Genomic DNA, 17009 nt, shown 5'->3' with positions numbered 1-17009 from the left:
GTCACCCCGCTCACAATTTGTTTGATCAACTGCCCTCTGGGAAGAGGTACAGAAGCCTGCGCTCCCGCACCACCAGACTCACCAACAGCTTCATACACCAGGCTGTTAGGATGCTGAACTCTCTCCCCCCTCTCCCCCCTCCACCCTCAGCTACATAATATCCTGGACTTTGGACCCACAATGGCTGCCTTGCACTACTCCACTTGCACTACTCCACTTGTACACTTGCACACTTTGTAACTTGTTGTTGTTGTCCTGTTGTTCTGAAAACACTTCTGAACACACTTCTGCTGCTCTTACATAACTTGCACCACTATGCCACTTGCATACTTAGGTCAAACAGAACTACCTCAGCCATTTATTGGTCTGACTTTTGCACTATTATATTGACTGTCTACTGTATGCACAATTGCACAATTTCAACTCAAATCTTGCTGCTCTTATTTTCTTCATTGTATGTGCCTTCTTATTTTTACTTTTTATATTGTTTACTTGAATGTTATGTTTGTCTGTGGACCTAATTGGTAAAATATGTCTTGTCTCCACCGTGGGATAGTGGGAAACGTAATTTCGATCTCTTTGTATGTCTTGACATGTGAAGAAATTGACAATAAAGCAGACTTTGACTTTGACACATGCACACACGCGCGCGCGTGCACAGACACACACGTGCACACACGCACAGACACACACACGTGCACACACGCACAGACACACATGCATGTACACACACACACACACACACACAAAATCCAGGCACATCACAATTCAGACCTTCACAAATACAATCACTTCACATGCTCTTTATATTTTTTTCATTTCTGTGAGTGATTTTTATGTATGTGAGATATATATATGTATGTATGTTTGTTGTTTTATGGTTGTTGCTGGATGCCTAACATTTCCCTCAGGATGAATAAAGTATCTATCTATCTATCTATCTATCTATCTATCTATCTATCTATCTACATACATACAAAACCACACCACAAACTAACACATCAACTTTGCTTGATAAACAGCTAAACCCACAGAAAGGGTATGCACATACAGGGTCATGTAAACACATGCACCACCATCTCCGCTCTCCACAAAGAGATTCAGTTCCTTCAGGACACAATTACATCCCTAAGGTAATTTATATGGAGGTATTTAAATATGGGTCAAACTGTATTAGTCGTAGGAAACTGTAATTAATTATATGAATGTATTCACATGAACCAATGTCACAGAAGGTGCACAATTAATTGACAATGCCTCAGTCTAATCACAGTTCCTTCAGTGAATAGTCATGCAACCAAGTTTTGGGTCTGAACGTATGAAATGCCTGGCTAATTATTCTAAGATTCAAAACAGAACAGTCGCTGTGTCTTTGAATTAGATAGAACTTTATTAATTTATTCAGAAGGTAGCATGCATAGCTCAGCATGACTTTTCAGAATGGTGCTTTCATAAATTAGTAATCATTAACCTAACAGTAACAAAGGAATTAATTGATCAAGTATAGTTAACTCCAGATTTCTTTTGAATATTGAGAAAATGTCAGTTTGTTTTATTAAATTGTGAGCTCATTTAACTAAATGGTTTGCTCATTTTGTTATTGTACCCTCATTTTGCTAGATTTTGTAAACTGTGCACTCGATTTACTGAATAGTTTGTTTGTTTTATAAAATTATGCGCTGTGGGCTTGTTAAAAGCACAATTTGGGCAATAAGTGGATGATTAAGTAAAACCAGCACACAATTTACTCAAATGAGCACACAATTAAGTAAAGTGAGCACACCTTCTTTTAAAATGAGCACATACGCAAAAAAAAAATTAAATGATACCTCCTGGGCACCATAACAATACATCTACTGGAAGATAAATCATTACATGGACAAAGAGGCTTCATATTTTATGGCTGATGGCTAAAAAGTGGTAAAAGGCTTTCTTAATAATGAATGAAACTGAAGAGCTTATTTGATTTCAAGTATTTACCATCTGATGAATAAATGCACAGGTAAGTTAGGACAAGTGGATGACAAAGGATGAGAAATTACTGCCCTTTATTGATTATTAGTGGCACTAGAAATAGGCTCCTTCTGAAATGGATGTTTCCTGTAACAAAAAAAAAAGTCTTTGCACACTGACCTTGTGACTTCTGTGATTTCTGATTCATGTGTAAGTTGTCTGTTGCCCTAACCTGAAGTGAGTGGTCATGAGTCTTCCATAGGGGATAAAAAGCCTACAAGCTGCAGTTTAAAAAACATCATGAAGTGAAAATCAAATGTTTCTAAAGTTCTTGGTTTTGTGATCATCTGTTCAAATATGTTTAGACGTACTTGCAGTTGTCTTGTGGCTTTGTATGTTCACTGAATCATTCTTAAAAACCAAATACTGTAAAACTTATTACCAAATATAGCCCAGGGCCTAGTTCCCCGATAACGACGGAGACACGCTCTTAAGAGGGTTTTCTACAATTCATCTTACGATCGTTCGTTTGTTTCCCGAACATGCTCGTAGCGTGAATGCGCGTGCACTGCTCTTAAGATACTCTTAAGGGGAGCTGTCCACGTTAATAGTTCTAAGATTAGATTGTTGCACCATGCAATAATTTTTTGCGGTGTCACTTAAGAACACGTTTGAAGATAAGAAAGAAGTCTAGTAAGAAAGTGAGGAACTGTGTAGATTTTGATGCAGTAGCCTACAGACTAAACCACATGTTGCTTTCTCTGATTTTTACCTCATAGGCCTAATAAAATATAGCCTTCACTTAGCAAAGATAATGGCAAAATATTCTGGCAACGTCTCGTTTCATAACTTGATTGCATTTTTGTCCGCTTTTCATCACATTATTATGACCATTAAATGCAGGCTATACTATTTCATTTGCACGCTAAAATCTAATTCATCACAGGTAAACACAATAAAGAATGGGAACGGACATTGGATTATGTATTCTAAGTTGTAATTCCTCTGTATGTCCTGTTGGTGACCTCAGTGAGAAGTACTGTTAAGACGCTCTTATCCGGTAACGAGAACTCTGGAGTAGGCTACTCGTAGATCTACGAGTGTTTTCACGACGTTCTTAAGCTACGATAGTTTCGGGAAATGCACGGATTCAAGTTTCTTCCAGTAGCAGCAACTGGAATCCATGCATTTCCACAGAATTATTTTTGGAATCTGATCCCTTATCATACCTGTTCATTCTTACTCGTCGCTCGACTTATCGTGACTAAATTCAAGATGGCTGCAAACGCTAAACTTCGTGAAGATACTGTCTGTATAAATCGTCTTGTAAGTAAATGACCAGTGCTTTTTCAAAGTTCTCAATGTCTCGTTTTAAATGTCAGGGCCCTCGGAAGTCTACCAATGAAGTGTGGAGATACATTGAGCATTGTAAATGGTGTAAAACAGTGATTTATTTGCATGGCTAGCCCGATGCCGAAGCACCACCATTGAAAAAGCTGTTGGTAGCATCGGCTAACTAGCGCCAGATTTTGGAGTGCAGGGGACAAGCCGAGATGGGCTATGAGACATACGTTTACACTCGGTATCATGTTTCAACACACTTTAGGTCAATATCACACCGGAATTCTCCTTTAAGATGCTTTCGGGGAACTGGGCCCAGGCTTTTATTTTCCAAAATCACCGAACTGCACAGGCTTGTATTTGAGATGGGCGCCTATGAGACAGGCCTTCAATTCCTTTCACACAAAAATTTAATTGAATCGAGAATTTGGAGAATTGTGACACCCCTAGCCTATTAGTAACTCAGTAATAGTAGGGGGGTCCAGGGTCATGCCACCCCTGGAAGAACATTTTGAAAAATAAACTCCTTAAATGGTGACTTCTGGTGAGTTTTGTGGAAATTAATTTAAGGTATCTTGCTGTGAAAAGATGCCAATTACAAAGCATGATTATCATACATAGTGTGACCCGTGTTTTTTGACTGAGGGGCCCCATTCAGATATCAGGAGTGAATAATATCCCCCATAGAATATAATTGAGGGGCCCTATTCAGACATATCACACAACATAACCTGTGTTATTTGACTGAGGGGTCTTATTCAGATATCAGGGGTGGAGAACGTAGTAGTGCCTTCACGCAGAGGCCAGTAGGCCCGTTCAGTAATCCATCCCTGGCCAGTATAATAAAAACAAGTAACCTATAGGCTTACCGTCGGCCTATCCTTGTCATGACGTGTTATCTCCTCTAAATTCATGCTGCAGCCAGTTTAAAAAAAAAAAAAACACATTAACCGAACTCAAAGCCTCTCCTGCTAGGCTACTCTGAAATATCCGGTAGGCCTATGGAAGTCGTATGGAAGTTTTGTCATTCATTCACGTCAGTTAAAGGTTGTATCAGCGATAGTGGGGATACGTCACTTCTGTTGATGTTCAAACAAAACAGAGAGCTAGCTCGCTACTCCCTCCACCTCCCTCCCATGCAATTAAAACTCTCCTAAACATATACTGACATATAGTCAGTTATTGGTTGAAACACTTTATTTTGCCTTTGAGTGGGCCTTGTTGGTAGCAATTGTTTTTGCGTACAGATCTTGGAGCCTAGGCTGCCTACAGAGACACGTTTTTTTGACGGCCTGCTTATGGGGCAGACAGCTAGCGGATCGTTAGGAAATAATAGATGAATGTGATCATTTATGTTTGGGCCTTTTTTGGGCCTAAAATTACTGATACAACCTTTAACGCTAACATGCTCAATTTAGCAAGTGAAAACAACTTCTAGTTACAGTCCAAAATTATACTTACTTTAAGGCATAACATGGGCAATAACAACATTAATGCAATATTCCATGAACACCTGACCTTGTCTCTTTGGAGTGTGCTGAAACAATCAATTGTTCTGTGTTGTTTCATTTCATGTTCACGTCAATGTTTAAAGGGGTGGTTCAGGATTTTGGACATAGAACCTCATTTCCAAGTTAGCAAGTGTGATATTTATTAGTGGAGACTGTTTTCAACACGTTTCCTCCAGTCCTTCTAGTTGCAGAGTTCACAGGTGCTAGGCTAGCGCAAGTCATTAGTATGTGTTAGCCTGCCACTAAAAACAGTCTTACCCACTCCACAGTTGTCCAACAATGACTATCTGTCAGGAACAACCATCAAACAGTTCAACCTGCCAATCAAATTTCATACCCAGACTGAGGTTGTTCATTCAGTCAGTCTCAGTCATGGCAAAATCAAGATAAGGATTTACTGTTCTTAACTACTTCACTAGACCCAGCTTATGGGCCAGTCTTGTGAAATGCCATTTGTGTGTGTATGTGTGTGTGTGTGTGTGTGTGTGTGTGAGTGTGTGTGGGTGTGGGTATGTGTGTGTGTGTGAGCATGCTCAGACAGTGTCCAGGCCACTCTGTGAATGGTCTTGAAACAGCACAGGGACTGCAGTGTCCATAGAGAGAGGGTGAGGAGGGGGAAACTGACCAACACAGAAGAGTGAGAGAGAAGGGACATCAGACAAGACGCACAATGGCACAAACCAGTACCTGTAAGTTTAACATAATAAATCATTTGATTATGGTTGTATAGCAAATGTATATGAATACTTGTGGGATATTTTCACAAGTACTTACAATATGTACAAAGTCTTTGATATGTTATCCAATCTGCTCAGTGAACGTATAGCAACAGAATGTAAATGTATAAATTTAGTACAATAATGTGTGACTTGCCATTTTTGATGCTGCCTAAAAGTCCATATACCATTGTTTTATTATGGACTCAGACGCATATAGATAACTGTTAAGAAAAGGAAGTCTGTGTTTGAAATGGGAAAAAAAACAGTTTGACCATTACAATTTGTTTATTCAGATAATCACGGTGGTCTGTGTTATTTAGATATTGAGATCATTCATTTTGCCAGCTTTCCATTTAACATGAAATTGACAAATTCTTCTGAATGGCTCATTATCTCCGGGATCAAGTCATTATGCAACACAGTGGTATTTTCTAATGTCTAAACCAGCCAGATTAAATCCTGATTAACTGAAATACCCTCTCCGCTGCACTTTTCTCTTGGTTTCTTAGTGCCCTGTTCCATTCGTCCATACAGACCCACAGATAAGGCATCGGTGGTCTCACTGTTTCGTTTTGGGGTGATGGAGCATGTTTATCCGGCCTTCTTCAAGGCCATGAGTGATCCGGACCACATTGGTGTGGCCCTCAGCATCTGTATGGCTGGCTATGTGCTGGGTGGGAGCTCTTACTTTCAGGCACTGTTATTTGGTGGTGCCTGGGCTGGCTTGGTGTACTACTGTTGCAATGAGATCTACCAGGGCTACCTCAACAGGAAGTTGGCTGGAGAAATGGATGACGTGCAAGCTCACTTCCTGGACAACCCAAGTAACAACTTCTGGGTAGCAGAGATGGACGTTAACGGCACATCGAAGATCGCCGGGGCGGTGGCCGTGCTGGCACATAAGGGAGGGGACGACGCAGACGGCAGGAGGAGCAACAGCTGGAATGGAAGTACCATGGCAACTGATGACGGAGATGGAAGTTACGGGGAGGTGTTCCAGCTGGCGGTCTCCTTCCCACTGCGGCGCAAAGGTCTCGGCTCCCAGCTGCTTCAGACTGCTATCCACTTCTGTAAAGAGCAAGGCCTGTCCAGCATCGTCCTGGAGACCAGCTCTCCTCAGGCTGCAGCGCTTGCCCTCTCCAAGAAGATGGGCTTTGTCCAGACCTCCAGCCACAGCAAAACACACTCAAACCGCTGGATGGCTAAACTAGCACGCATCAATGTGTTGCGCATGGAGAAGGTCATCTGAAAACAGAAACACACTCTTTAACTCTCAGATCACAGGACAATTATCCCACTAAAAATCTAATTCTCACACATACAAACATCACCACCACAAACCAAGTCCTTCATCTGGCCAAATTGTGGGAGAAATTCAAGATTGCAAAGATAACTACAAAGGTCTGGTTGGGTTTTTGTCTGAAATTTTATTTAAAACTAGCCTTCATTAAAACCTCAAAAGTCCACTTTGAGATAGAGTGGGCTGGATTTGGCACTGAAATATATAAATATGTGTAATAAACCATAAAACCATCATGCTGCTCTCTCCTCAATTGAGTAATACATGCCCATATGTGAGAAAATATGAAGGAATAAGGAAAAGTTTGCTTTAAGCTCCTTTGCAGGGATAACAGTGAGTGCCACTGCCTCATAGGCATTACTGCCAGCTGACTCCTAAGACCTCAAAAGACTTTGCTTAAAATACCACTGAAAGACGCAATAGTGCGGGAGTGATCAGGGTTTAACATTCCTCCAGGCAATACCGAGTGCACATATGTGATCTCACGCTAGAAGCCAATAAAGAGCCCTCTGTTCTCAAACACACTAGTGATGGAGATTAACCTAATTCAGTGGGATAAACCACTATGGCCATTCCTACCTCTATGCAACACTAACAATTAGAATGGCAACATGGCAGGCATCACACTCAGTGGCTTAATATTCATGTGAGGATTTGTTGCCATGTTCCACTTCCGTTGCCACCACACTCTGTTTTCATAAATACGCTCATGATTGCTCACCTCTTTGCCCTGAATGGCACGGTCATTTTTGACCACCGAACAGACCTGACATTCTGCCAAATGTACCCCCTTGACTCATGAAATTGACCCAAAATTCATGTGATTGACAATTAAGTAGTGAGGCAGAGAAATCAGGATAATGAAGAAGCTGTTGCTTTACAAAGTCCTGTCAATTCAACAGGGTTACATGATTTCAGTCAGGAGTCAAAACATAAGTAGTAATAATAGTAATAAATCAAAATATGACCGCTGCACAGTCCTGCACATTCTCTCCACAAAAATAAATCACACATGTCAATTTGTCTCCGTCTCCTACTCCATCCCCTACTCTTGCAGCTCATGTGTGTGTAAGTGTGTGTGTGTGTGTCTGTGTGTACCTGCATGTGTGTGATCCAGGTTATGTGTGTCCCCATTTACATTGTTTAACTGGACGTGCAACATCAAATGAGTGCTTATGGACTAGGTTGATGCGACTCGTTGACATTAACAAACCACAAAAATGTTGTCATCTTGTGTGCGAATCTTGGGTTCAATGATGCAATAGGTGCAATCTCTAGTTAGCAGTGAAATCTGTAGTTTTCAACTTTTCGGGCTGCTCAATCCTGCACATTCTCTCTTGTGAATTTGTGTGAGTGTGTGTTTGTATGCGTGCACAGTCACTAAATGTACACATTAATTAATTTATTGTATGACCCCCTATGGACAGATTTCCACAAAACGTGGCATACCTCCAGAGGATTTAGAGGAAGAGGTTAATCATACACATGAAAATAGGGGTGATTAAAGCAGTGTAGTATTGCATTTTCATTTTATACGGAGAGGGGAGGGGGTGCAAATCACAAATGAGTGGTTATGGGCTAGGTTGATGTGCGCCCTTGAGAACAACATACCATAAAAAATATTGCCATCCTCGGTGCCACGCTTCAGGTAGTTATTTAGGAAAAACAGCATTTTTGGGGTTTCATGCCCATCAAGTTTCATGTGCCCCGGTGTGTCGGTATCCCGGAAATCACTGACCAAATATTTATTTATATTTGGTAACGAAAAAAAAATTGACAATCCTTATACCGCTACGCTCATAATAATTATTTACAAACATCCCTCCCCAAGGATGCTGTACACTAGTTACATCCCTCCCCAAGGATGCTCTACACTATTTACATACAAATCTAAAATGAGCAGACGCACATGTGGACTATACAGGTGAATGACCAAGGAATCTTGAAGCATTCATTAAGGAGAGGTAAGATTACTGTAAGACATGCTACTCGGAGTGAAAAACATTCCCCTTGGACATCACTGTGTATACCTTCACCTTGTAAGATTAAAAAGAACATTTTTAAAGTTGCAGTAATTAGTCTTTATTTCAGTGAAAGGCAGTTATTAAGCCTGCAAGTGTATTCCATAATGGAAATAAATTAGGCTTTTAATAACAAGTCTGATAATCTTTTGTTTTTGTTTTGTGTGTGTGTATGTGTGTGTGTGTGTTGTGTGTGTGTGTGTGTGTGTGTGTGTGTGTGTGTGTGTGTGTGTGTGTGTGTGTGTGTGATGTGTGATAATTAGATTTCTGTGACCCTTTGGCTGAGATGGTTCTTAATTACCTATAATCCTGTTCCCCATCGACAGTTGGTGGTTGTCACTCACACTTATGTTTGCACCCTGACCCCAAGTGTGAGTGCAACACTAAGACCTGTCTGTATGTTTGTGTGTGTGTATTGTCATATATGTGTCATACTTATTATAACCTTGGTTGTATACACATGTATATGTAACTTAGTTTCACAGTGATAAAAAACCCAAACATGTATCAAATGACGCTGACACATTTCACAATATAGCCATACGTTTGGAATAATTGTCCTCCATCTCATTTGTTCTTTAGCAGCCCACTGAGTCCCTCCCACATCAAACAAGATGGGGGCCTGGCGAAGGAGAACCTGAATCGAACAATTGAGATGCATAACCCAGCACATCCATCAATGACATCCATCATCACCGCCTGGCCTGTCAAAAAATATTAGGCAGCCAGCCAGTGGACAGGTGTTGATCCTGCTGGTGATGCTTCAGCCCTTATCCTGGGATCCACTGGGATATAAATCAGTTTAGCTTTAACTGAGTTTATTGCCATTCTTCCAAAACAAAAACATAGTTGGTAAATTAATTGTCCAAATTGCACATTATAGTTGTTCTTCAAGAGAAAGGGCAATCGAACAAGCAAGAAAAGTCTAGATAACTTTGATGTGTATTCTGTGTTATTATTGCAAAACAAGCCATACCACTTTCCATGACATATTGTATTAGCAAGTTAGTGATAGATAGTTTCACTTGATTCATTTCATGTCTGATTCAGACTTTTAAAGTGGTGATGGAATCGATGAACAGAGCTTTGTTCCTTGTTCTGTGATGTTAACACAGTAGGTATGCAGCTTAGATGTTACTTCACAAGCCCATTCACAACCCTATATATATAAGTATATATACTTTTTTGACCCTGTGAGGGAAATTTGGTCTCTGCATTTAACCCAATCGGTGAATTAGTGAAACACAAACAGCACACAGTGAGGTGAAGCACACACTAATCCCGGCGCAGTGAGCTGCCTGCTACAACGGCGGCGTTCGGGGAGCAGTGAGGGGTTAGGTGCCTTGCTCAAGGGCACTTCAGCCGCGGCCCACTGGTCGGGGCTCGAACCGCAACCCTCCGGTTACAAGTCCAGAGTGCTAACCAGTGGGCCACGGCTGCCCATTCTCCAGCCTATAATTAGGCTGGAGAATAAAACGGTCCTTTTTGGCAGATTTAGTGCCCCCTCATGGTTTTCTGGACATCCACATGAATAATGAATTACTTCACAGCCAATGACGAGGCTCACTTCGAGATCTGCTTATAGGCTCTCCAAAGCCAGTTACGCCTATAGCAGTAGCCTCATGGCAATATGCATGGAGTTGTGCACGATTAAGACAGAATTGTAGAAGGAATCACATACTGAGGAAGGACCAGTCCCTCAATGAAATGTTTCTGACTGTCAAATATAATTAAAAAATAATACATTTGTTTTATTGGCAGTTCAGCCTAGGCACAAAAGCATAGGCCTCCAACACACACTACTAGTAGCCTATAACTATTGTAACCCCCCCCCCCCCCCCCCCAAAGAAAGGGATTTTTGGAGATGGAGGGAATATGAGACTCTGCAAGCTCTAGCAATCACTATCTGCTATGTAACGCCAAAATAAGAATGTAGGCTATGCAAGTTACCTCAAAGAAGCATGTCATTTTCAAACTGTCCACCACATATGTGACATTTTGTTTGTCTGTCCATTCATCCCTTAGCATTGTAAGCCTAACTCCAGGCAGTAGGCCTATCAATGGGTAATGTTAGCTAAGGTTGCGTACCGATCGGGTCCCTACGCTATATTTCCTACTCCCTACTCACTGCACAGGGTGTAAAATGCACAGGGAACCTCACAGGGATCTCTTAGGTTGTCATAGAGATGTAGATAGATAGATAGATAGATAGATAGATAGATAGATAGATAGATAGATAGATACTTTATTGATCCCAAGGGGAGATACAAGGTCTCAGTAGCATCCAGACATCATACACAACATATAACCAAACTCCACTGTACAATAGAGACAGTAGAAGATAAGAAAAACTAACAAAACTAAATACTAAATATACTATATAAACTAAATTAAAAAAAATCCTCAGTGTGCTTGAGGGTGATCAAGCATGAGACGCTTGCAGTGACAGGGCCGGGACTGGCCTGTAGTTCTGTGTGCATGGTGAGGTGCTCAAGAGAGTGAGTGTCATGGTGAAGGTGCAAAAAGTAGTCCAACAGTAGTGCAACAGTGCAAGAATAAGGTCTAGAGACCAGCATAAATAATATGGACAAATAAGAGAGTAAAGTATAATGTAGACAAGGTAATATAAAAAACTATGTACATGTAAGTGCAAGAATAGGTTGAGGTAATAGAGTTACAGCCATTCAGTATTGTAGCAGAAGCCATTGGTCATGTGTGCTAATATAGCATGAAAAACAGTGTAGCAGTAGCCTGGCGAGCCAGACCCACATTAAAATGTAGGGTCTGGGCACTCACTGTTCGCAGTGCTCAGTCCGAGGGGCGGGATAATCAGTTGTCTTTCAAATTCCCTCTGCACACAATAGGACGCAATAGGATATTTGTTTTCAAGTAGCAGGGAATTCAAGCCAAACCGTTGCAACTCTGCCATCAAGCATTATGTTAAGCCCACCAAATGACTCTATACACGATTTCAAAGGCCTGATTAAGTTTCGATTTCTGGAGCTCACAAGCCAACGGAGAGTTGCTAGACCGCTAGGGGTGCGTCTAGATTTCTAGGCAAGTGTAGCAGTAAAGCAGCAGTAAAAACATTAGGCTAAACATGTTTGGATTCATGAGATGTGTCCATTCAAAACAGTGGAGTGTAGTTAGCTTGCTAACTTGCCAACGTTAGTAGTTGGCTCAGACAACATTTCAGACTGGATTCATGAACATTTTCTTAAGATAAATCTTAAGTAGATTCCTAAGGGGAAAAAAAGAAGTTCCTAAAAATCTCCTTAAATGATATTCACCAATATTCACGCTAATCATGACTCATTTCTTATAACGCTTTTTATTTGTTTTAATCAGTGGTTTAAAAGTGGTAGGCCTACACTGTATACAGTGCTGCTTGAACGTTTGTGAACCCTCAGACATGGTCAGTTGTTTTTTACAAAAAATTAAAATAAACGTATTTAATGAACATCCAAACCCCAATTTGTAAAGCCGACCTTCTAAATAATTAACAGAAACAAAAGAATGATATATATTTTCATTATATATTCAACGAAAGTGGTTTAACTCACAAAAACTCAAAATATGCCATTTGTAAAACCATGTAGTTAATTTCTTGTAGCACCTCCTTTTGCACCCATGAACCAGGGTCCCACATCTGCTTCTGCGGATGTTTGCCACTCGTCCTTGCAGAACTCAGTCAGTTGAGAGAGGTTGGAGGGACAACTGCCAGGTACTGCCCGCTTCAGATCCAGCCAGAACATTTATATTGAATTGAGGTCTGGACTTTGACTAGGCCAATTCCTTGGTCATTTTGCTCGAATGCTTATAGGGTCATTGTTGTCCTGTTGTAAATTAAAATTTCCTCCTTAGCTTCATCTCCCTGACTGACATGAGGTTCAGATCAAGAATTTGTCGATAGGGGTGAAAAATCATGGTTCACTGGATGATATAGAGCCATCCAGGTCCGGACCCAGAAAAGCAGCTCCACGCCAGCTTAATTCCACCACCATGCTTAACTGTTGAGAGGGGATCTTTTTTTGGTATACAGTCTTGGCTTTCCTCCAAACATGGCGATTTGGATTGTTACTATAATTCTATTTTTGACTCACCTGTCCAGAGAATGAACTTCCAAGAGGCCTTTGAAAGTTGAATCGGGCAGTTTTGTTCTTTCTTGAGAGCAGAGGCTTTCTTTTAGCACCTCCCATGAACGTTGTGTCTGTTCCAGTTTTGTCTGATTGTAGACGCATGTAGATTTATTCCAGATGCATGCCATCGAGGTCTGTAACTCTCCAGAGGTGATGTGCAGGTTGGCTTTACCCAATGTAGTATCTTTCTGGTGCATCTTGGTCATACTTTTGATGGACATCCACTTCTAAAGTGGATCAATGGAGCTGGAATCTTTGAGAGGGTACTTTAGCTTTGCCCAGACTGATGGGCTTGCCTTGGCACCACAGTGGTTTGGTGACTTTCCTCCCCCTTTTAATCATGGCTGCTCAAACCTTAATTGTTTAGGATTATATGTTTTACATTAACCCTTGTGTTACCCTCAAATCTTACCGACATGCTTTATCATTGGGGTCAATGATGCATCTTCAGTGGTGACTTGTGTATCAGAATGTAGGTCTTCTCAACCTGCCACTGACTTAAAGTGGAGAAAATATTCTATCCTCCTCATTCTCAATTTCAAAAATGCATTTCTTTCAACAAGACATGCAATGAGACGTCAACCATCAAAAATAACACCTGAAAGTTGGGCTGACTCCTAGGGTCAGGCACGCTAAGTGTCTTCCTGGGGCAAGCTTATCTAGTTTTACATAATTTCCAAGTTTAACCCTTAGAACCCTAAGCTGTTTTTAGGGCATTTTCACTACCTTTATTCATAAGGATTTATTCTGGTCATTGTAAGTGCCACACACACATATTATATATTGTTTTTTTTCAGTAGAGTCTAAGCTATCCAGATCTGCCATCATTTCATGTATTCAAATTCTTATATTTTGACCTGTATCTCACCACAGCAAGGTCATAGCTCCACATGCATTTCATGTGTGTGTAGGGCAGGCTGTCCTGAATCGGGCAATGTAATTGCCATGTTGGAGGGATACTCTGGGGCTGAGCAATTTACAGAAATATGTGGTGTGTGATGAAAAATTACCATTCTGCGCTCCATATCTGTGACACGAACTGATCTGACCTGACTTGACCCAAGTTTGCCTGTTAGCATGTGTGACTATGGTGTATCCACTCATGATGATTCTCAACTTTTTACTGCATTGCCATGAACAAAGTAAAGGCAAAAAAGGTGTTTCTTTGTTGAACAAATTGGGATGCAATGTGAGCCTTGAATTGGATGCCATGCAGGAATTTGCTAGGATCTCAAAACCGGATTATGAACATGTTTTGGCATAGAGAAACACACGATAGTGTTGGATTATGGGTGCGCAGGTGAACGCAGAGAAGTATAGACTGTAAATATGATGCAATTTGATTTAATTTCATGATAATTTTCATACTTGATCATACAGACAAGTGCGTAGTCTCTTTGGAAAGCCCCACTTCTTCTCTGTCATAAAATAAAGGTTTTATCTCGTTGTGATGAACAGTCGCGGAGCAATGTAACAGAGAAGAAAGGGTGTGTTTTTTGACGTACTTTGCGTCATTCGGGTTCTAAGGGTTAAGGCTTTGAAGTTGTCTATTGGAAAATTCATCACAAACCCGTCATTTAATGATCTCTATGGGGGGAAAATAGCATTACCAATTGGTACCAATTGTACCCCACCATTGTTTTTTAGTCACAGCTGTCAAAAAGAAAGGAAAAGAAAGGCCATATAATGACTGATTTGATGAATGATGTTCTCTGTATTTAACCTTTTCTTTGTGGCATGTTCAATACTGAACTCTAAATGTGATTCACTGATATAGTTAGACTTGACGTTAGAGTTAAAGGTAAGGAACTTGATGCTAATGTTATGTTGTATTATGAATCAAACATGCCATGATAATTTAGAACTGATTACTGTAAAAAAAAGACAGCAAAAAAAGTCATATCAAGTGTACGTTAGTTACTTACAATGCGTTAGAGGGGAAAGTCAGTTTTACTCAGATCAAATCACAGATTTTCTTTTTTTTTAAATTAGAAGTTTCAAAACTCTCAACATAACTGAACATAAATATTTCAGGCCTCATAATTGCCTGGAGGATGTGGAAGTATGGGTGTTTTAATTGAGGTGGTGATGTTCCAGTGTGTTTGTTCCAGCCACCTGGAGGGATCTGAGGCAGGTAATCAGGTCCTTACACTCGACTCTTATGATTATTGAACCAGGTGTCTCATTAAAATGGATTTTTTTTTTTCCTTGAAATCTGATATGAACCATTCTCTAAAATGTATTGCTTTTATTTATTTCCCTGTAATTCATCATTTTCACTCCAGCAGCTGTTTTATCACAAGGTCATATGGGCAGTGGTGAATAGGAGATCCTTCAGTATATGAGGGTCAAAGAGGTGTGTGTGTGTGTGTGTGTGTGTGTGTGTGTGTGTGTGTGTGTGTGTGGAGTGAGGACACTACATAATGCCTGTGGTTCCATTAAGGTATGGTACCCACAGGTCAGTTTTAGAGATTTAGATATTTAAATACATTCATATTCTACTCTTTTAATGCTTACGCAAGCTGCCATATTTCAAAATACTACTTTACTAAATAATACTTCTAATGCTGAAAGTAAGAGATTTCTCCACATCCATGCTATTAATGCATTATTCCATAGTGCCCATGTTGTACAAGATATCCAAACTGACCTGTGACCTCTTTTTATCCTGTGTTAGACAGTCATTATACATCATTCCTTGACGCAATTCACATGAAAATACTGTCTAGTTCATATTGCCAACAGAAGAGTCTATTCAGCTATTTTTATACAGACAAATAGGTTGGCTACAGTAACGTATATCTCAATATACTGTAGTAGGGCCTAATGTGTCTCAATGTTGGGTTAATGTGTTTCCAGTTTGTTAATAGGCTTGTATCACTCTTCCAACGCCATTTGAAAAAAATGAATCTGTATGGTGAATCTGTAGGCCGAGATGTTTATAGGGTAATAACTATTAACTGTAATGCTTAGAGTAGCCTGATCATTTCAAACCTCCATTCCCAACATTCTATAGCCTACTATATTGTTGACATTTTGTATATACAGATGAGCTACCAAGTTACCTATAACGCCGATTAGCCTATTATTGCTAATTATAGACATTATAGCCTATTAATTTCAAATTAAACATGTTTCAAATTAGGCTATTATAATGGTATGTTGTATGCATGTATAACCAAATTATCATTTGAAAGTGTATGTTCTGCTCTTTCAATGGGTTGTCTGTTCGTCTTTAGCACTAGCGGTTGCAGAGACGACTTGGGCTGAGGCAACTCCCCTCTGCTGCGCGTCGCGGAGTTCTTTGCCTCTCGCCCTCGTCCATTAATTCCGTATAACAGGACACCTCGGCGGCCGTTATCCCTTACTTACAGTACTGTGTTCATTTTAAAATGCATCTTAACATATTAGTCGGATTGAAATCTTAATAAATAAAATTACTCAAGTCAACACATGGAGGATCGTGCATCTCATTTGTAAAACAAATTAAGTGTAGGCTACAGTACAGAACTGTATTGTTATCCAATTCATGAACTAACATGGTATCAATTTACCACCAGCTAAATTGTGTCAATTGTTTTGGTCTGTGATGTAATAGGTCAACCGGAAAAGCTCAATACGAACAAGTATTATTAACGTACATCATCAGCATAGTGGAGTCGGACACACTTCGCTCAATAATATCATCGGCATAATGGAGTCGGACACACTTCGCTCAATAAATCGATTCCCCTCCCATGCTTGTATACTGGGCCAAGGACTGTATTCCAAATAAAGTGAATTAAAGTCGAACTATAAATGTAGCTTGACTGTGCATATATGTACTAACTGTATCTAAGTGCTACATTTCTTGATCAGAAGTACATTACGTAAAGGTTGTATCAGCGATTTCAGGCCCATAAAAGGCCCAAACATAAATGATCACATTCATCTAATCTTTCCTAACGATCTGCTAGCTGTCTGCCCCATAAGCAGGCCGTCAAAAAATGCGTCTCTGTAGGCAGCCTAGGCTCTGAGATCTGTAC

At 40.3% G+C, this 17009-nt stretch overlaps 1 protein-coding gene across 1 annotated transcript; it reads left to right on the top strand.

Annotated features, from left to right (window-relative positions):
• The first annotated feature begins 1863 nt into the window (after positions 1-1863).
• On the top strand, positions 1864-6979 carry LOC121713875 (probable N-acetyltransferase CML1). The gene is made up of 3 exons (XM_042098926.1): positions 1864-2002; positions 5343-5494; positions 6034-6979. The coding sequence occupies exons 2-3, from the start codon at positions 5476-5478 to the stop codon at positions 6771-6773; spliced, it is 759 nt and encodes a 252-aa protein (XP_041954860.1). The 5' UTR covers positions 1864-2002; positions 5343-5475; the 3' UTR covers positions 6774-6979.
• The last annotated feature ends 10030 nt before the right edge of the window (positions 6980-17009 follow it).

Source organism: Alosa sapidissima, chromosome 7 (assembly GCF_018492685.1).
Source record: "Alosa sapidissima isolate fAloSap1 chromosome 7, fAloSap1.pri, whole genome shotgun sequence".
NCBI lineage: Eukaryota > Metazoa > Chordata > Actinopteri > Clupeiformes > Clupeidae > Alosa > Alosa sapidissima.
The sequence above is the reverse complement of the archived record's forward strand: the minus strand, read 5'-3'. Positions and strand labels throughout refer to the sequence as shown.